Raw genomic sequence first — 21,183 nt, 5'->3', positions numbered from 1 at the left:
TTTTCAGTCCTTGAGCTTCCTGACTAACAGCACTGAGATTGGGTTCTACAAAGCACTGTAGCCATTTACATCATTCAATTATGTATCATTTCCTTGCATCAGACAGAGAATCTCTTAGTCTGCGGGTCACTTTCAAGGGCAAGGCAAGAAGAGAGGTATGTCAAAAAGCAGAAGTACAATCTATAGGAGGGGTGGGGGTGGTGGTGTTGGAAAACAGAACTAGTGAGAGTCACTACAGGAAGTAGAGGGGCATAGCAGTTAGAATAAAAACAGGAAGACCAACAGGAAGCATTTCCCAAGACGAATGTTGAGTGGAAGGAGACAGAATACAAGAGGACTTATGTCAGCAAGGATGTCGAATTCAACAGGAGGAAGTTGAGTTGAGAGATGACAGGAGTCACGATTCCTGCAGTGCAGTTATACAGCTATACAGCCTGTCTGCCGAGGGTACTGCTGCACGGTACGCCTGGAAAGCAGCTTAGGTCAGCTCATGACTCGGCAGCAAAGGCCGACAGTAATGGCTTGATACGCTTGGCTGCTTCTATAGCTTCGTGCAGAGCTGCATCTGCCACACAAATAAAAGATGGGAACAGCCAAAAATCACATGGTAGAACACATCTGGATCATTTACACGACCGACAGATGCTTGCAGAACAAGAAAGAGAGAGTTGCGTAACAGACGCGGCCCATATCGTTGTATCATATTTAATTCATGTTGATGCAAGTCTGGCATTTTACTCAATGTTTCTCAGCACAGTGAAGTAACTGAAGTGTTTGAGGATTGCAGGTAGTTAAAGTAGGGTTAGAACTAAATGTGTGTCTAGCAGGTAAGCAGCAGGTATTAATAGCAGTCCTGGCATGGCTGAAATACAGGAAGCTTGTCCTCCTGCATTATGGTGCAACACGTGATGACAAGAGTCTATTAACACACATTGCACCAATGGGCTGCAGGTGATGACATCATCCTGAATCTTTCCCACCGCAGACGTGAAGAGTTTCAAGGTTTTACGGAAAAAGCATACTCACCAGTGAGTCTCGTATGACTTCACTCTTGTAAAAATCTAGAAAGACATCAAACGAATGCAGATTAAAAGAAGGAACAAAACACATGTGCCATCAATGAGGCTAAAATAACCTTAAAATACAAGACAGCAGTGATAAGCACCTGAATGGATTATCTCTAAAATGACAACCACAAAGCCCATAAAGTCAGTCAATGGGTCTTTATCCATTGCCCACATTCATTAAGTGTTATTTGATGACCAATTTTGCCTTGCAGATGCTTTAACTTTATCGCCTTGAAACATTTGACTGGTATAATTTAAACTCTATTAAAAGGGGCATTTTCCCATTAGAGACAATCACACAGTTGCTTGAGGTGCAGACTGAATTATTCAACCATCACAAACCATATGCTGATGATTAGTGAAATGTGTTTGGCAATTTGACAAACTTAGCCATTTTGAACATATAGTAAATTGTGAGATTGTAGAAAACATCAACTAAAGGAGAGATGGGGAGGCAGGTGTGTATGTGTGCGAATAGAGGTGTTAATGCTGACCTCTAGATATGCGCTCTCCTATACAGAGGTGGAGGGTGAAGTATGTGTCCAGCAGTGGGGAACCATTCTTGTTGACGATGTTTCTGGCAGCGATGCTCCGGAGATGACGCAATCGTCTCTGTTTAGTAGAAAGAGATGGACACAGAGTGAGAATACAGTAGACTGTATACATGATCAGAGCTGCTGTTTTCTGTTTTATTCTCATCATGTGATGGGGGTCAACCAACACTATCTAAGCTAGACACAGAATTCTCACTACTGTAGGTCCCAGGACAAAAAAAACAATACCTATAGAAATCAAACAAGTATCTCATTGTCTCTCCTATACATGAATATCCTGAAATAGCCTTTATTTCTCAATCAACTATATTCCGGTATTTGTACAGCACTTTTCATACAAATACAATGTAACATAAAGTGTTTCTCATGTACACAAGCTGTGACCAGATCTCAGTGGTTTAAATAACAGAGGTATGACATCTTCATGGTGGGAATGAGGGGCCGGTTAACTCGGTCACATGAGAAATGTATCACTCTTTTTTAACTGTTTAACAATTCATCACAGAATCACAATGAGATAAATACAGAAAATCAATCATTTATAAACATGCAGAAGTCAGTCTATCTTAAAGTGTAACAGTGGAGTCAAGTTAAGTAAAGCTTTTAGATGATGATTAGATTTAGATGATTGATTAGTCAAATCTACCAACACTTAACATTTGAATTGATTGACTCCAAAAACCTGCATGCAGAAGATGGTGCCTACTTGTGTACAAATTTAATATTTAATTAGGATATGATGACGGACACATGAGGCCCAGAGTTGCAATTTGGGTCCTTGCTTCAGGCAAACGCGTCACTACAGCACAGCACAGTCCTTGGTCAGCAGGCCCGACCTCACTCCTGTGGTCATACTGAGACTAAATCTAAGTCATGGGATTCCCTATACGATTAAGAACCACAGAAACAAAAACACTGATTGTTCCAAAAGGAGATTTTTGACTCCTCCTTAAAAATGTCAGCGCATATTTCTGAATGGGCTCATGTGGACCGCAGGCAGAGAGAAACGGTTGTGAGTACACCGCTGCAGTATAAAACTACTGTGGTGGGTCGGGCTCACTGAAATGAAACTACACTAATATAAAACCCCTATTATACAGTACCAGCTCAGACAAAGATCACAGCAAGGGCTACTATTAGCAGACCACGTGCCATAAAATGATCAAAAACTCTAATGGTGGTATGTGACAAAGTGATTAGCTGGTCACAAGGCTTCTGTTCAACATGTGCAATACATGGACACACATCACATCTCTGCTAGTAGTGGACCACGCTAACTACATCAAAACTCTGGCTCTTTTACATTCAGGGGTATTTAATTAGACCATTCTTATACTTTCAGTTGCCAATAAACAAGGTACCCTAAGTGCACTTAAGTACAAATAAGTAATTTAATGAACAATGCTGCAATAAATCCAAGAGTGGGGCTGCAACCAGTTATTATTAACATTATCGATTAATCTGCAGATTATATTCTTGATGAATCGTTTTGTCTGCTGAGGCTCTAGTTTAGAGGGGTGTTTTTTGCACCTCTTCAACTTCATGGTCTTCTGCAGTTGTAGTTTGTGCTGTTACTGAATTGTAACGTGTTATATCGAGAGGTGATATTTAGCCTACCCTTATTGATACGTCACTGTGTCAGCAAGCTGTAAGCAACAAATTGGCAGCTGAGTGTATGCAGAGTGGAACAATGTTACTGGGACATTGTTTTATTATGGAGCTCTTACACTGAAGGGTATGATCAATTAAACCTAGATGGATGCTGTAAAATAAGCTTTAGATCCTATCACCAAATGTGCTTGCAACTTGTGATAAGATGTGCATTGGTCATAGATGTATGCCATTATAAAGTGCATGTGGTTACAGATCACTATTGTAAGAGAGGATGTGAAATGAACTAAAGATAAAAATAAAGTGTGTGTGATTGTTTTTAAAGAGTCAGTTCATGAAAATGATAAGAAAAAGACTGTATCTTCTACTTTCTATCAGCTGAAGTTCTGATGTTTCTGTCTTTTCTATTGTCAGATGTTTACAATTGAGGTGAATGGAATTATATTGCAGACAAGGTTTTGTAATGTAGTTCTTCAATACTTTGTGGAACACAAATGAACAATGATTCATCTCCATTGGATCAGTGCACATGGTTCAGTCAGATATGTTGAAATCTGAACACATTAAACTGAAGGGGTCAAAGAGTAACATTAACTGGTGTAAAAGTGAATGAAACCGAGGGCATATACACTGTATGGAGGAGGTCACACAAATAGGCATAGAAAGTTAACAATAATTATTATGAATATTCTAATAATAATAATAATAATAATAATAATAATAATAATAATAATAACACATTTAATGTTTACCACACTTTCGTAGTCAATCTCAAAGTGCTACAGCATTAAAAACATACAACACACAAAATAAAAGTTGTTTAATGGGAAGTTCAGCTTTCCATTTTAATGATGGAAAGCTGAATTCCATGCTGTACTGTTGGTAACCACATTATGGACCCCAACCCAATGCAAAACCCAGAAGGAAAGCTAGATGGGGGAAAAAATGGTGCTTCTGATTAGGTGCAAATTAGACACTGACTCCTTAAATATCTATGTTTATGTATATATATTTATGACTCTCAACTCAACAAGGATTTATTTATTTATTTTCACTTTTATTTTTCTCTTTTGGCTTGTCACTAATACTGATGGAGACGAAGGACAAGGAACAGGGACATAAGATTGTTTACTTTACTTGGAGATGTGTATTTGAGTTCAAGGACCGAAAAACTAAACTAAACTAAACTAAGGATGCTCAAAGTGAATAGCCTGCTGGTTCCTGTAATTAGTGTCTAGCTACAAGACAAAATAACAGGGCTGGTAATAATGTGTCTGAGAGACTGCTCCAGACTAAAATCATAGTCTGAGGTTGGTATTGTGAGCTGTCAGCTTTAATACATGTCGTGTCAGAGTGAATGAATGAATGAATGACCAGTCATTTATTTTTAAGGCTACCAAAGAGTCATCCGGTTTAACTTATTAAATGTGTTTATGGTCTAGATAGTTTTCAGAATCACAAATAAACAGGTATATGAAACAATATAATTACATATGCTACCGTTTGCCTTCAGCTGATCTGTCACCTGCTTGCTGACATAACACCAACTTTAAGTTCAACCGTTAGCACAAGCATTAGCCTCATTCACAACTTCATGTGTATGGCGACACATAAGCTAAAAATAGAGCAACGCACTTACAAAAGCTGGGCTCAAAAATGCCTAACACCAGCCCAAATGGTTTCACTGTGTCTAAAGTGACGGCAAAGTTCAGTTCATTTACAGTTAGATAGCTAACCGTAAGCTAGCAGTTAGCTTGACAGGCCCGCCGTGTTTCTCCAGGCAGCAGCTGTTACTGACGCTGTAAACTACAACATAACACAGCTAGCTACACGCTTTCCTAGGCTTGTCTGAACGACCACCGGTATCAACAGGAGCTCAGAAGCATTCGCGGTTACCTGCTGGGATGTGAGCTCTACATGTAAAGCTCGAGAAGATGAAGCTCCAGAGTTGGTGACAGAGGCGGCGGGGATGGCGAGCACCCGGCCGGTGATGGAGTTCATCCTCCCGTCTGCATCTAGAGACTTCCCCTCATTCAATAAAAACACGCCAACCTCGACATCCAGGAGAAGCGGTGTGAAGTTGAACAAACTGTAAATATGTCCACCAGAGACAGGCAGGCACGGTTGTTAATGTAAGTGAAAGCGCTCCGACAGCTGTCAGCTAACAACAGGACGTAAACAAAGTGCAGGCTCGACGGACAGTTACGACCTGCGTGAGGACGGTCACGTGACTGGAGGGAGTTTTTTTTTCTTGTTTTTTTTTCATCTCTTTATTTATAGAGAGAGTCACTGACAGCATGTGACATGACACAAAACACTAGAACAACTATTATAATAGGCATGACTTCACTTTCAGCTGGTTGATACATTAACAGGACGTAGACTAGAAGTATTAAAATTAAAATAAAGAAGTAAATAAATAATATAATATAAAATAATCAAATTTCTTTTTAAAAAATCATCTTGGAGCTGACTATATACACTCACTGGCCTCTTTATCAGGTAGCCTACGCCTGTGCAATTTAATGCAATCCAATACAACAGCTCTGCTAAAGATTTTACATTTATGAAGCTTATACATTTTCAGTTTTTGTTGACATTAACAAAAAGGTGATTTTATGTTTATTATTGAGGTCACAGTGGGTGATATTAGTGTATTAGGGTGCATTATATTTAATGGTGTTCCTAATATTTTGTCCACTCCATGAAAATACATGAGGGGGTCAAAATATTAGGGACATATTTTGAAAAAGTTAACAAAAACTGAAAATGTATAAACTTGTTCCTATAGAGCAAACACATGAGATAGTCACATGGCCCCGGGCCTAAAGGTCGCACCGGTACATCGGGAATCTTCCTTTTTGCAACACCGGTTGCCCCGGTAATCCGTCTCCGGTTGGGAGGAACGAAACTCCCGCTAGTGATTGGATCAAACTAAGGTAGGCCATTTAAAGGCGGTGCCTGTTAGAGAAAACTCGTGTTATCATTGGTTTTCTTATCTTTCAGGATGTTTGAAATCTGTCAAAGCTGCAAAAACATGAGTAAACATTTCAACTGGAACAAAAAGCAACCCTAACAATTCAAACTCACATTTTACTGTTTATCCCAGGGGCTCTCAGCAGTCTTACAGTCACTGACCCCCAAATACACAAACATTAACCCAACAACATATAAAAAGCAGCAACACACATGAATCTAAAAGGTTATAAAAAAGGGAAGCTTGATTGACACTAATTCTGAGTGTGAAATATCTGATGTAGAAGTAAATGTCATCTTGTGTTTTTGAAATGTTCTCTGAACATTAGATTAGCAACATTAAATTATTCCTCATATAGCTAGATGAGATGAGAAGATGACTCCAAGAGGCCCTTTAATATTATTAAAGATCCTGTATTCAAAATCATACTAGAGTAAAAGTGCAGAAGTATTATCGAAGAAAATAACCATAATGTAATATATCCATTTCTGACTGTACAGCATTGAATTATTATTATTGATGCATGTATTGTGGTGTTGTAGCTAATGTTGAATACTGCCAGATAGTTAAATCAGTAGCTATTGGATACAATCTGATTCAATGTTTTGTAAAATGTGTATTTGCACAGTAACAACATGAGATGTCAGATAAGTGTGTGTGGTGATCAGATGTGAGCATGCCTGCTACAGTACATGAAGGATTCTATCACTGTGACTGCAGTATATTAAGCAACCATTAGAGGGCAGCATCAGCCCCACAAGAGCAATGCTGTGGACCTCTGGGTCATTGGCCCATATAGGAAGCATTGATTGTTTTCTGCTCTCCTCTGCATCCTTTGTCTCCAGTATTTGACTTGTTGAAGTACAAACAGAATATAACTGATACTACGATGGTCAAGTTGTCTATACAAGTCTTCTTTTATTAATCAACATCAAAATTATTATTGTACTTATTTAAGCTTTATTTAATCAGGTAGTCATATAGCCTCAATACTGACCAGTTAACAGTGGTGGAAAGTATAAGCACATTAACATAAGTACTGGACTTATGTACAGCTTTAATTTCTTGTACTTTGAGAATTTACATTTTCTTTATACTTATAGCCCACTACATACCAGTTATATCACTGTATTTATTTTACAGCTATAGCAGGTTAGTTTGCAGATTAGGATTTTTGTTTCCAAACATTATCAGTTTGTAGAATGTGATTAAATGCTGTATCTTAAACCACTCAACACTATATAAGGTGGTTAAATAACTACAACTTTAGAATGCTGTAGTAATAATTATATAATATAATGTAATTCAACACTCTGCCATTCTGCAACCACTACTTTTAATACTTAAAATTTTTATTAATAATTCTCCTGTACTTTAAAGTACACTTTTAAAAACTAGACTTTCTCTTGTAATAGAGTATTTTATACTATGGTACTACTTTCACTGAGAGTCTCACTTCTTGCATCATTACCAGTTTCAGTAATGCTGTTATCAAGCCTCACTCACCTGCTGTTGAGCCCTTCAATACAAACCTATACTGTGCAATAGATGTCAGAATTCATTTGGGTATAAATGTGTATTGAATAATATCACCTGGAATATTTCTGTTTGTTTGATGGAATGATGTAGCCTTAAAACACTGAAGACAAATAATGCATCTTTCAATACAAAATATTCTCCATATATAAAATGATTAGTGTTATATAGATATAACACTATATAGATGTTTTAGCAGATTTGCAGCTACTTATGGATACATTTGTATGGTAAGGACTCAAGAGTTAATCCTCACAATGAGATATAGTAATTATAGAACATCTTGGACAAAAAGTGTCCAAAAACAAGACGCAATACACACACATTTCCTTCTGAAAACATACAAAAGTTTAATTTAAATATAGGTAGGCAAATGATGATGTCATTCATCATATAGACAGGTCTCGCTGTGTTTATTGCTTGCACATTTATTGCACAGGGATTACAGTGCTCTTTATATCAAGTCACCATGGTGAAACTGGAAATTCTTCACCATCCACCTTCACAACATGACACCAACTCACTTTTTTTGATAATTCCCAGTATATATCCCACACCCACTTATTTTAAATAAGTAATGACACCCTCATATATATATTACCAGCAAATAAGGCAATACCTACTGTAATTCCTTCCTTTTTCAATTATCACCCTTGGCATGGATACAAAGAGAGACACAGTACACTGGAATCATCAAACATCAGGATTTTCACCCACAAAACTACTCCATCTCCATCCAACTGCAGCTGAACACTTCCCAGGACACTTGAACATACAAGTGACTGCTGTAGTTTTCACTGCATAGAGAAGACAAACCCATCCAGACCTGGACACCAGTAGGACAAGAAAGGAAAATCAAGCCAAGCAGCACAATGGCTGATTTGGGATAATTCTCATATCAAAGGCATTTTTTTTAAGACAAAAAAACCCTCAGAAGGTAATCAAAAAGTGCATCAGAAATATTCATTTGGAGATAAGCACTAAAACAGGCTTTTTTCCTCTCTGCAGAATACAATTAATACTTAATGGCATTATACAATCACAGGCACACATGGACTGTGCGTTCACAATATGAATCCACTGAGTCAGCTTTCATGCAGTAGAAACACATGTGAGGACAACATAGTTCTTTGGCTCAATTAACCTTTGGGCTCATTATCCCATTAATAAAGTTAGTATCTTTCAATTGCATTGTTTGTGCGTTTAGCATATTATAGGATACAGAGCTTGGGGAGAATTACATGAGTTCAAGAAAATATTGGCACTTCTTTTTTAAGTCCTTGATGTTACCTTCCAGCTCCATCTAGTGGAGCTCACCCCCCTCTGCACTGATAAGACAGCCCAAACTTGATGCCGTCATTTAAAAAATAAATGAAAATAGACACAAAAGGCACATGTTTTGATGTGGAATGCAGTGTAACCTGTCTGTTGGTCCAACCAAGACTGTTTAACCTGGTGACAACAGCAGGGAGAGGCCACTATTTCTTCAAACGTATCGTTTCCTGAGAAGGAACCATGGCTGTGTGCGTGTGTGTGTGTGTGTGTGTGTGTGTGTGTCAGTGTGTGCGTGTGTGTGTGCGTGTGTGAATGTGTCAGTGTGTGTGTGTGCGTGTGTGTCAGTGTGTGTGTGTGCGTGTGTGTGTGTGTGTGTGTGTGTGTGTGTGTGTGTGTGTGTGTGTGTGTGAGGCAACGCAGAAAGCAAAGGTTTCTTTAGCAAAACATGCTCATGTGTAGAGTTTGTAGTCCAGAGATAATCCAAACCGGGCACCAAGATTGGACGAGGACAGGGAGGGGAAGGGGGGCGGAGGGGTCTGAAGATGCTACCACAGTTCTCCATGTTCAGAGCTTCCACGGGGGGGCTCTTTGTTTGTTCACTGGATGAACAGGACATCACTTTCTTTCAGGCCAAAGCGGGTCTTGTACTTGTCAAAGAGGCACTGTAGGGACTTGACATACATTGCATGGTACAGATCCACTATGTCGTCAGTTGGATCCTCAATTTTTGGCACTGTGATTGGCTCCCCAACTAAGAAGATTAAAACAAAGCGTTAATCGAAAGAAACTTAAGTTGAAATGATCAGAACCTACAGTGTTAACCATTAATACATTCCTATGGTCAGACAAAGCAAATATTGACTTTGTGGTCTGTTAATATTTTAACTGATTATTGGTCACTGTCCTCTAATAAACTCAACTGTAAATTTTGGTATTGTTGACATTTTTAAAAGATAATCCTAATCTGTACTTCTTCAAATCTGGAAGTACACTCAAACCAAATATTAGGAGATGAACTTGCCTATGGTGGTGATGGGCTTGCAAAATGGGACGATGCCCCAAGAGTTGCCAAAGATGAGGCCGCATCCATGGAAAACACACGGGGCGAAGCCTAAGATTTTCTGCAACCTCTTTTGGACAGCTCTCCACCAGGTCCCCTCCTCGAAGATCACCTGCTTGTAGGCATCATTCTCTCCAAAGGAATACACTGGAACCAAGTCAGACCTGAGGGAGCAAAGAAATGAAAAGAATGAAACAATGATAAGATCCTAATTAGCATAGGGGACATTTGAGGTACCTCTTTACACTTTCCCACTGTTTAAACAAATTTAGCAGACTTCTCATATCATTATTAACATAGTCTATTATTACATACTTGATCATTTTATTGTTTAATTACAGCCATATCTGTTAAATCCAATGGCTGTGCAAACAACTATCTCACTAAAAGGCTCTGTTTAATACATGGCATATCAGCGACCATCCAGAACTGAATCCTTTTGATTTAATACAAATGTCTCCACATGGTGTTAGTACAGCACTACATTAAGTGTGGAGATAAGTCAGGTTATGAGACTACGACATCACTGCCCAGCTGGCTGAAGTTGCAAAAGAAAGAAATCCAGAGGGAGTTGCTTTTGTCTAGGCTTGTATGAAACGTGCCAACCATCATGAAAGAGTTAAGCTCACTCGTCACATAGGCTGAATGACTTAGCCTCGAGTTGCGAAAGCGTAGACATTTCTCATTTTTGAGTTGGTAGTCAGATTCATTATTAGTCAACAGTTAGTTGAGTAAAATAGTTTTCGTCTTGGCTAAATACAGTACATGAAAAGATTAAAGTAGTCACGATACATTGTCTGTAGCCAAGTCTGAAATGTAACATTTGACCTGTTCAGACTAAATAGTTCAAATCATTTCATTCTTTTTTTTTGTTACACTTGTAACACCTTTTGTATGTATTTGTCTATTTCTTTACTCTAAAGTTTTTATGTTGTATGTCTCACCATAAGCTTTTATTGGCTTCTTCTGCACATTTTCTCTTTTGTTAGTTATTGCTTTTCTTAATCTCCAAAAAATCTGCATGTATTACTTTTTTTGTATTAAGTATTTTTTTTCTTTATGTGCAATAAATAAACAAACATTACAACTCAATATCGCCTCAACGTCTCAACATTTTTTTGTTTTTACTTTTTTCATTGAACCTATCCATAGAGCATTGTCTACACCAGTGGTTCCCAACCTCTGGTTTGTGACCCTTAAAAAAAAAACAATGCAAAGTCAAATGACAATCCCTCATCAGAGCTCATATACTGTATTTCTATTAGCTCTTAGCACAAGAGTGATTTTACTGAGACTATTTTATTTGAATGCTTTTAGTATACTCACCACTTTCAAGGCCTGGATAGATAAAAGTATACAGTATTTTACAAGAAATAATATTTGTAGTTCTTGTTGCTTAGTAAGTTGATCATCTTGTGACCCTTGTGGAGCCCTGAGTTTATTACGTTATATATTATTCTATACCACTTGCCATCTGCACAGTGGATTTTAAGACTGCAACCAGAAAATTCAGTGTACTGTAAACTCATCCACTTTGGATAAGGTGAAAGAAATGAAGGTTTTTTTTTTGGTTACATGTTTGGTTACATAGCTTCGAATTGCACTTTTTACTCAATCGTCCTTACAAAACAACTTACAAATTATTCAACTGGCTTTGGCATCAACACCTAGCTGTAAAAGCTCCAGGAGTTAGACCCACTGTGGCCTCAACTCACATCCTGGGCTTATTTCAGCTTACATTCATGTTAGCCTAGTTATGAGTGAAGTTTTGCATAGCTGTATGTCTTTTCTAGCACACTGTAAGCTTCTTTGGAAAAAAGGTGTTCACAGTTATAATCCTCAGCTACATTTGAGAGCGAATCAGGCTCGTTTGGCTTCGCAAGACAAACCTGGACCACTTCCCAATGTAGTACAGTTATAGTGATTAAAGCGACTCCATGCCCACACACACACAGTTTGTCCCAAATGGTACTGAATGCCACGAGGAGTTCAAAGCTTCACGAGGGACAACACTGCACATTCATAACAGATTTGGTAATGTTCTCTGTGAGGTAGTTTTAACCTTTCTATGAGTAATAATCTGCAGGTTTTATTCATTCCAATCACTGCAGCCCTGAGTGTGACATTTCCATGCTAAAAACAGATTGCATCAAGGCTGTGTTTAGTTGCCGTTACTGCACGTGTCCTTGTTTTTGGGATGTTGTGTGCTCAAGCTTACCCTTTGTTTAGGGCCAGTCTCACAAAGCCTTTACGGTTCTTCAGGGTGACAGAATTCATGCCTGGTGCACAGTGCAGAGACTCTGCCGCTCCTCCAACGACGATGACCACAGCATTTCCTGTCCCGTTTCGAGACAGCAGGTAGTCAATAGAGTGCTTGTTCACTGGGCAGATACCTGAGAGGAAGAAAAAAAAGATGTGGAAAGAGTAAGATTAGAATTTAAGTTTCGATATAGCAAGACAAACCAAAATAATCCTATGAGGGTTGATGGAAAATTTTGAACATGTAGATTAAACTATAGTAACCTCAGAGAGTATAAACAGTATCTATGGGCAAAGATGAGCAAATATCCTCCCAGAACAGAACACCTAAAGCTCTATAAATCAGCCGTTTCAAGTAAACAAAAGCCATTTCAGCTGTGCAATAGTACAAAGGTCTGCTCAAAGGTCTCAAACAGGCAGAGTTATCACTCAAGTAAGACCCTAGCGGCTCGTCAAATCATCTCACCTCCAGACATCAGGTAGTCGCGAAGGACGGGCATGCGGAAGTTGCCTGCCAGGGTGGCCAGGGAGGGCTTGATGCCTGGGAATTTCTTGGAGAAGCCCGTGGCCTCTGTCCCAAAGTTGCAGAAAGCACCGAAGCAGAAGATGCCGTGGGGATGGTAGCCAAATATGTAGTTCCGGCTGGGCAGCAAGTTGTGGGTTTTAATTAGCTGAAGGACAATAGCACAAAGAGGACCAGTATGAGGCTGATTTCCATATGAGGGGCACACTGTTACCTCAGGAACATCTAATATGAAAGAGCCACAGCTTTATGGTTAAAAGGCTTGAGAACAGAGGCTATGTGTCCCAATTGGAACCATAGAATGTTTGTCATTTTTGCTTGAAAAGTGACTAAAATGATAGATACTTTTAATTTTATGTCAATTAACCATTTCTGTTCAACTCTAAAATTATGTAATGCTATACAAATGCATTCAGACTCAGACAGACATAACATAGAGAGCATAGCAGCGGACAATGCATTGCACTCTGGGAAAATAGTGTACTTTAACAGCACACTCAGAAAGTATACAACACAAATACGAGCAGCATGCTTCATATATAATCTCAGTAGTTTAAGCACAATATTCTGCATTATATAACATACATACTTTTAATAATGTTTATCTACTTTATGACATGTTCAGTCCATAGATACATAGCTAACCCTTTCACTGTATGCATGAGTATGTATTTATATGAATATATATGTGATGATCATTTTTACAATGCAGAGACACTACTGCTTAGAGTTAGTATTCAGTGTGGATTTAGGACACAGCTGGTGTTTTAGTAGAACAAGGACATCCTTATCAGCTCAAACTCAACATGACTTTACTCTGTCTGCAAAAGTGCAGCCATAAAATAATGCCCTAGTACACATCTTGTGCACCTGATCAGATTGGCAGCAATAAAGTACAGCATTCAGCATTACTTTAACCTTGTCATTAAAAGTCTACATTTAAATGATTTCACATTGAAGTTATAACACTGAAGAAGAATCTCATTAGAAAACTGCTCTAATCTGCACTGTAGACTTAGATCCATCACAATGTGTACATAAAGCTCACTCAGGAGCTAGTCAAACACCATTGTTACATAACCACATTCAAGATTCCCATAGTGCCACAGGACTCCACCTGGCTGGTATGGCAGATGTGAAGAGATTACACTGGGACCAAGAGAGAGAGAGACTGCAGACATTTAACACTTAGTATAGTTAGAGGAGAAAGTACAGTGATCAAGGTTTGACTAGATTCACTGCTTATTACAAAATAAGCACTAATATTACAGAGGAGTCTTTGTCTTTAGTGTTGAGACTTACACAGAGCTTCATGTAACCGTTTTCATAACAGTCACACTCCAGACTTCCTACAGTCCTCAGGTCAATATTAAGTCTTGATTGAACTTTGTCCAGAAGGCTTCCAACTCATATGAATAATAGTCATTTGTTCACGATAGCGAAATCTCCCCCTATAACAAATCAATTCCCTTGCAGTTACAATATATTCTGGTTCTTTTGAACTGTCGGACCCTAAAACACCCATGTAATGGACCTTTAACTGACCTGCTACCAGACATGAACTTTCGAACGCGCGACATCAGAATATGTCAGTAGCCAGTTACTAATATTTCAACACTGAAAACTTTGCACATCAGCAAAAAAAAACTGCTCATTTATGTCTTGCAGCAATATTCAAATTTCGTAAAGTGACACACTAGAGCCAGCTGGCACCAAACGTCTGGATGGCAAAAGGATGATCTCATCAACCCACATTGGCCCACAGGTCACACACGACTACATGACACAAAGACTTACAGATCAATGTGGAAGCCAAAGTTCATCTGCACAAGGCAAGACTTAAAATTCCCCTCCTTAAATTAGTCAGCACTTTAGTTTCTGCTCTGTATACAGCAGATAAGCTCATCAAAACAGGAGTGAAGTGATCACTGAGGTGGTGTCAAGCACTGAAACACAGTCAGTGGTTGATATTTGCTTTGATATCGCAGGTAAAACATTACATGAAGAATTGAGGGAATCACACAAGCTGTATGAAAGTCTGTTTCAGTAGTATTCTGAGAAGTGTGTGTGTGGGGGGGATTAAAAAGTAAAAAGTATCTTCACATATCTGTCTGTATAAAAGTAATGATTCAGTAATGTCCTATGACTATGACATACCTCTACTTTGACTCTTGACTTTTTCAGCAGTAGTCATACACAGCTACTTTACTCCCCCCCCCTACATACAGTATGTGTGGTTGTGTGTGTGCGAGTATGCAATAACGCTCTCTCCTTTGGCCCAGACCAGGAATATCTTCTCATCTAAAATATGAAACGAACAGAAAAAAGCAAGCTGCTGTTTCCTGTCCCGTCCTATCAGGTGGGACAAAGTCTAAAACTCCCAACGAACGTCAAACCCTCATCATAATCAACGCGGGACAAGGAACAGCATGGAACTGCCAGCTGATACCCGATCAACCCCTGATAAACTTATCTATAATGACAACCCGCTGCATGACTGGAAATCAATGAAGGAGCTGAAAATATATTAGTGACTTCCATCAGCAGGAGATATCACACATAAGTCTATTTTTTTGTGCAAAATGAGCAAAAATGGCACAAAAGCTGAGCAGGTTTCCAAGGTTCATCTTCTTTTACTGGTTGCTTCTCTTTTGTACCCTGCCCTTGAGTTGTCATGGTTGGGGCTGGATACAGTACTGTATATTAGCAATAGTGTACCAATACACTGACAAAATGACTTACCCTCACTGGGAAGTAGTCTCGGAAATATCTCCATACTGCCCAGTTCCTCACCCAAGAGGATCTCCTGCCGCCTGAGGACAAAAATATAGATTAAAAACAAATAATAATAATAATAATAATACTCTTTTACAACTCAGAACATCAAAACTACAGATGTTGATTATCATTTTTGAATAGCTGATTCATTATTTAGTCTAAAAAGTGTTTTATTTTACTAAAACAAAACAGTTTCTCATTCAAATTCTCATATTTCAGAAAGAACCAGCAAATGTTACTTTTGTTACTTTTATTCAAAAATAAATGACACTACATACAACTCCCTTCAGCTCTATAAATCACATATAAAATAAATCTTATCCTCTCATTGAGTCAGCACATCCTATAAAGACAGAATGCAGTCATTGTGCTAATCATGAATATGTTACACAATGCTTAAGTACAGAGGTTAGTCCCAAAGCATTCAGTTGCATGTTGTTATGCTGATATCCAAATCAATTCAGTGCTTTCATTCGTGTGCTGTCATATTATTAGACATTTTAACCCTTACATGTAATTATCATCATCATCATCATCATCATCATCATCAGACATGTAGTGTTTCTCCACACAAGGGTCAAAATCAAACCTTCACAGTGATTCTTAATTGACATATTTTATGTATTACCTTGTTTCGGGGTGTTCCAGTCAATGATGAGCCAGGCGGTGTAAATGGCAGCGATAAGCCAGCAGTCAGTGCAGAACATGTAGATCAACAGCACGGTGCAACAAGCACCTGGAGGAAGAGAGGGGAGAACATACAATCATATCTAAATGCATTTAAAGGCTAAAATATGCTCTCAAAAGGAAAATCAGGTGAAAGAAAGCCCAGGAGTCATGAACATGTATGTGTACAGCTTAGTGATCTGACCTCCTTATTATGAGCTTAAATTAAATGCACAGCAGCCCCGCTACACACACACACACACACACACACACACACACACACACACACACACACACACACACACACACACACACACACACACTCTCGCTTACCCAATGCTAAGAAGGTGATGACCCACTGTAGCACAGAGATGACCTGAAGATGTTTTTCCATCTTGGATCTGCAGGGCCAAAAACCAGAAGGCACGTCCTGCAGGGCAGAGAGGATGCTGGAGCCTGTACCTGGAGATCAAAAAAAACAAAAAAAAAACATCAAAAACTGTCAAATATCCATGTTGCTGGATGATCCACAGGTAGATATGTTGAAAAAAAGGAACACATGGTGAAAAGATTTAGTCCTAATAATACTTTCCAAGAGCCAGTGTGAACATTCCTAGAACACAGTGAGGATGATACACAACCAATCTGCCCTTCATCGGTCTGTCTCGGCTGAGCGCAGACCCACAGCCTCAGTTACTTTTCAGTCACAAGTCAATGAAAGTAAAACCCTTGCAGCGATATGTGATGAGACCGTGTGAAAGGCAGAAGCATAAAAGCAACAGACATATTAGGCTCTCTCTCTAAAGCCCTCATAGCACTTTAGAGAGAGCCAATAAGAAGATCTCTCCCCTCCAGGAAAACACTGGCTTCTAATCCCATCTGTGCACACTGAAAATAACCCAGCAGCAAGCTGCCGGTGGTAATACCTGTGTAGACTATGATTCTATGACTGCTTAGGACTATCACTGCTTGAGGCTGTGCCAGCGACTGATGGAGAGTGAAAGTTGACCAATTCATAGCTAAACCAGCCGACTACAGGTCATAGTGGTCATCAGAGAGAGGGCTAGATAAATACTATCCTGTACGGCAGGTTAAGCAAACAGGTGGACCATGTGCTTTGTCTTTCTAAAACCACCCCTGTGTTAGACTGGTAGATGTCTCTTACTGGCATGTGTTAGACTGGTAGATGACTTAAAAGTTGAGGGAATAAGCTCCACATGGTGTACGAGTTACTACACAGAGCCTTTTACCGCACTGCGGGACTCCTCTCCAGATGCACACCCCACTTCAACAGCCACTGTGACAGATGTTGATGTGTTTCCTGAGCTGTCACCATCATTAATGCAATGACACTTCTTATATTTGTGAATTAAAAGCAGTAATTTCTGTTCTAACAGAGAAGAAAATCGTCACTTTCTCAGTAAGGCAGAACTTGACAGGACGAGGTTGCATCATCAAACCATGAAGCACATGCAGAACAGGTAACAATGTTCATTACCACAGAAGAAATCACTTCTTTTAGGACAGTCAAAATTCATTCGAAATTTGCTTAGATTTTAAAACATTTCAACTGCAGAGAAACTGTGTGGAAAAATGTGAAAAATCAGGTTGCAAAAGAATAAGCCAAAGATTGTCATAATGAGAAGTAAATGTCTCTTCCTTCACTTTATTGTAAAGCCTGTTTCATCTTCTGTATCATCACTTGAAATAGCAGTATCTTCAAGGTACATAATCCTCTATATTCATAGTGATGTTTGACACGTTTTATTTTTTTACACTTTTTTCAAATTTACAATGATTTTTTAAATTGTAATGAACATGAGTTACCCCTAATTGAAACATCTGCTGTATCCCTCTAACATTCTTACTGTTGTCATCCTAATGATGATGATATTGAGATGTTTTTAATGCTTCCTTTTAAAACTAACGTGCTTTCACAAAGCTTGACAGATAAAATACGGGCATGTTGAATGTCCTGCTGACCTTTCCACAAACGGCTCCTGAATGTGTTTGACCACTCATGTGTTTTCTTTCTGCAGCAGCTTGATCCAACATATTGGAGCTTTCTTACCTTTGAGGACGCCGGAGTATGCAGCAAGAATGGTCTTCATAGCGGAGGCTTCTTGGATGGTGAAGGTGCCCGAAAAGAAGAGCTCAGATGTTTTTTGTCAACTTGCTGTCAGGATGATAGAAGTCCAACTCTACAGCTCCTCTGTCATGACTGGCTTCAACTGCACAGACTGAAGCGCGGAGCGGGCATTTAATCACTGCTGGGAGGAGCCACAGACTGAGACAAGCGAGCAGAAAAATGCTTTTAGTAATGATCCTGAGGAGCTTTGCAGACTTGAAGGCGTTCTCACTGATCAACAACACGTAGGTCTGCAGGTGGGGAGCAGGGAGAAACGGTGTGTGGGCTGCTGAGCCTCACTCTCTGTATTTAAGGGCGCGTGTCACGTGGATGAACTGTGAAAAACATCCAACACTTATTGACCATTCCTGCCCCCCCCTACCTCTACATCAGGTGTAAGCCACAGTTTTTCAGTTAAATGGAGACATGTGAGCTGTCTTTTCTGTCATAAATGAAAAAAAAAACACATTTTAATAATCCCACAACTCGATATTTATTATGTCAGAATTTTGAAAGTAGATCAGATTCTCCTAATTTGATGTGTTTTAACAATAATAGGTTAATATTGTATGTGACAGACTGTATGATATTTGTTCTGCTTTGGAACCATTGTAAAACATTTATTTTCTTATAAGAATATGGTTATTTGGGGGTTATTTGGGGGGGGGGGGGGGGTTGTATTCGTCTTTCTTGTTAATGTGATGTTTCCCATTGGTGGTCTGTAGGGAGTGAGAACAAGGGGCAGTATGATAATGCTGGGGAGGGGGGCTGAATCTTATATGTCATTTGTTCAAAAAACAAGACCCTCAGTGTTAATATTATTATCTGACCCTCCCTTTCAGCAGTGGTTCTTAAACCTTTTCACATCCTTGACCCCTACACTAAAACAAATTTAACCACAGACCCCCATTTTATTCAAAGTTTTGTCCCAGTGTCCCCCCATCTGATAAGATTTTTGCTTTTAGATGTTTTATTAGAGATTTATTGTATGAAACCCTTTGCCAAAATTGTCATTCAGTTGTTACTTGTTAAAAATTCAGTCATTTCCCTATTTGATGGAGACCCCCAGTGACCCTCTCAAGGACCCCTGTGGGTCCCCTGAGCTCCTTTTGAGAACCACAGGCTTAGAGTACAGACATGGTATCAATATAACTTTTCATTGAGCAATCAGGGCTAGAGAGAGTTGCATATTTTACATAAATCTGTTGTTAAGATAGTATATTTCCAGATAGTTGGTATGCTTGTACATGAGCAGGGTCTTCTTCAGTGTACCAAAAATCATGGGGAAGGGGTGGCAGAGGAGAAAGTGGTAGGAGATTGATTATTTTCTTTATTGAAGGCTAAAGTCCCACAGAGTTTTCAGCTCTGTGGTGATGGCCTCTCCTGTCTCACAGTCCACTAGTTTTCCCAAGTTTTGTCAATGATAACTTTAATATCTTTAGTCTCCTTCTCCCAGGTCTCTGTGATCTTACCATTCTCCACCTCTCAATTATACTCTGCCCTCCAGTATCATTTGATCTTCTCTCTTGGTCTTCATTTGGAACTGCAGAGTTTCCTTAAGGTAACTTTTTTCTTTTAGTTTTCTATTCAGCTCTGATGGTATACCTTTGTCTCTTTCTCCCAACTGAGCTCCTTGCTGACCATCTTCTTCTCCCTCAGGGCAACACTTCTGAAGCCAGTTCCTTATTTGTGTATTTATTTATTTCAGTTCAGAGGTGCTTACACCAGGGACTGCAGGAGTCTACTGGAAGTTCCCTGTTGTTTTATGGTCTTCACCTCATCAGTTGGATGGTCCTGGTTTGAACCATGCTTCAGGCTGTAGTTGCCCAATGGTTTAACTTTAGTTTCCCTATAACAGATAGAACTTATTACTTGATCATATTCCCAACTACTTTATGAACACATTGCAACACAGTTCACTACCCACCTGACCCATGTTCAGTGCTAATGCATCAAATGTAACAAATTGCTCTTTCCTCAGCGTAGAGCTTGCTACTGTGTATGATCAGAGCATATTGCAAATGAGAGCTTGTCAGATTTGTTACATTTGTTGCACTTGCACAGAACAGTCATGCCCTTGTGGCCTCTAGGCACGGGGTGGGGGGGTCTTTTACACAATTAAAGGCTAAAATATTCTACACAGGCTGCCACCAATCTCGAGCTTGCAGGTAACTCCAGTGGTCCAACAGGGACTGAGTCTGCCAGCTGGCACAATGATATACTCACCAAGCCAGGACTTGTTGGAGGTGGATGCAGGACTAATGGCTACAATGACTACTGGTAGATCAAGAGGCATGATTAAAGGTGGGAGAATTATTCAGATCCTTTAAGTCCTGCATTTAAAAGTCCACTTATGTACTCAAGTTTTAGTTCAGTGAAAGTTAAAGTGCATTTCTGCAGAAAAATGTCCCATGTGACTGATATATTATTAACATTACTTAATTAGATTAACACTGATGCATCAGAGCCTATGTAGTACTTTACTGTTGTAGCTGGCTGAGGTAGAGCTAGTTTTGGGTAGTTTAGTCCAGTGTGAGCCAACCAAGGGGTCAGGTCACCCTAAAGATAAATCTGAGCTTGTGAGATGATTAATGGAGTAGGAAAGGACACAAACCGACATTCTGCTACACAAAACTGTGTCCTTTTTTACCTAATCTCAGACATGTGAAATGTTATAAGGGCCACCAACCTTACACTGCCTGTTTGTTAGAGATCACAAGCCAAAAGGTTGGGCAGCACAGGTGTAATC

General features: G+C 39.3%; 2 protein-coding genes across 3 annotated transcripts in view; both read right to left on the bottom strand.

The window, feature by feature from the left end:
* uvrag (UV radiation resistance associated gene) overlaps positions 1-5,445 on the bottom strand; it is an 86,987-nt gene extending 81,542 nt beyond the window's left edge. For both annotated transcript variants that reach the window (XR_008322799.1, XM_053331422.1), the window contains exons 1-3: positions 5,129-5,445; positions 1,562-1,679; positions 1,027-1,061 (exon numbers count right to left, since the gene is read on the bottom strand). Coding sequence is in view for 1 of the 2 variants with exons in the window: in XM_053331422.1 (XP_053187397.1) it covers positions 1,027-1,061; positions 1,562-1,679; positions 5,129-5,233 (258 nt within the window). In the remaining variant the exon portion in view is untranslated. The remainder of the gene's footprint in view (positions 1-1,026; positions 1,062-1,561; positions 1,680-5,128) is intronic.
* A 2,625-nt stretch (positions 5,446-8,070) lies between these two features.
* Positions 8,071-18,699, bottom strand: dgat2 (diacylglycerol O-acyltransferase 2). Its single transcript, XM_053331403.1, has 8 exons — positions 18,378-18,699; positions 16,640-16,768; positions 16,269-16,376; positions 15,605-15,675; positions 12,806-13,010; positions 12,299-12,473; positions 10,042-10,244; positions 8,071-9,771 (listed from the first exon to the last, which is right to left on the bottom strand). Exons 1-8 carry the CDS (start codon positions 18,415-18,417, stop codon positions 9,617-9,619), a joined length of 1,086 nt encoding a protein of 361 aa, XP_053187378.1. The 5' UTR covers positions 18,418-18,699; the 3' UTR covers positions 8,071-9,616.
* Positions 18,700-21,183: the final 2,484 nt, after the last annotated feature.

The sequence above is a fragment of the Scomber japonicus genome, chromosome 13, assembly GCF_027409825.1.
Source record: "Scomber japonicus isolate fScoJap1 chromosome 13, fScoJap1.pri, whole genome shotgun sequence".
NCBI classification, from domain to species: Eukaryota; Metazoa; Chordata; class Actinopteri; order Scombriformes; family Scombridae; genus Scomber; species Scomber japonicus.
This window is presented reverse-complemented; position numbering and strand designations above follow the sequence as displayed.

What these genes read in the sequence shown, in the direction of transcription:
- dgat2 (XM_053331403.1), bottom strand. Translation starts at nt 18,417, where the DNA reads ATGAAGACCATTCTTGCTGCATACTCCGGCGTCCTCAAAG. An exon ending in GAGACTACTTCCCAGTGAGG is followed by an intron (nt 13,011 to 15,604) that starts GTAAGTCATTTT and finishes ATTGTCCTTCAG; the next exon opens with CTAATTAAAACCCACAACTT. An exon ending in AGACTGGCCCTAAACAAAGG is followed by an intron (nt 10,245 to 12,298) that starts GTAAGCTTGAGC and finishes TTGCTCCCTCAG; the next exon opens with GTCTGACTTGGTTCCAGTGT.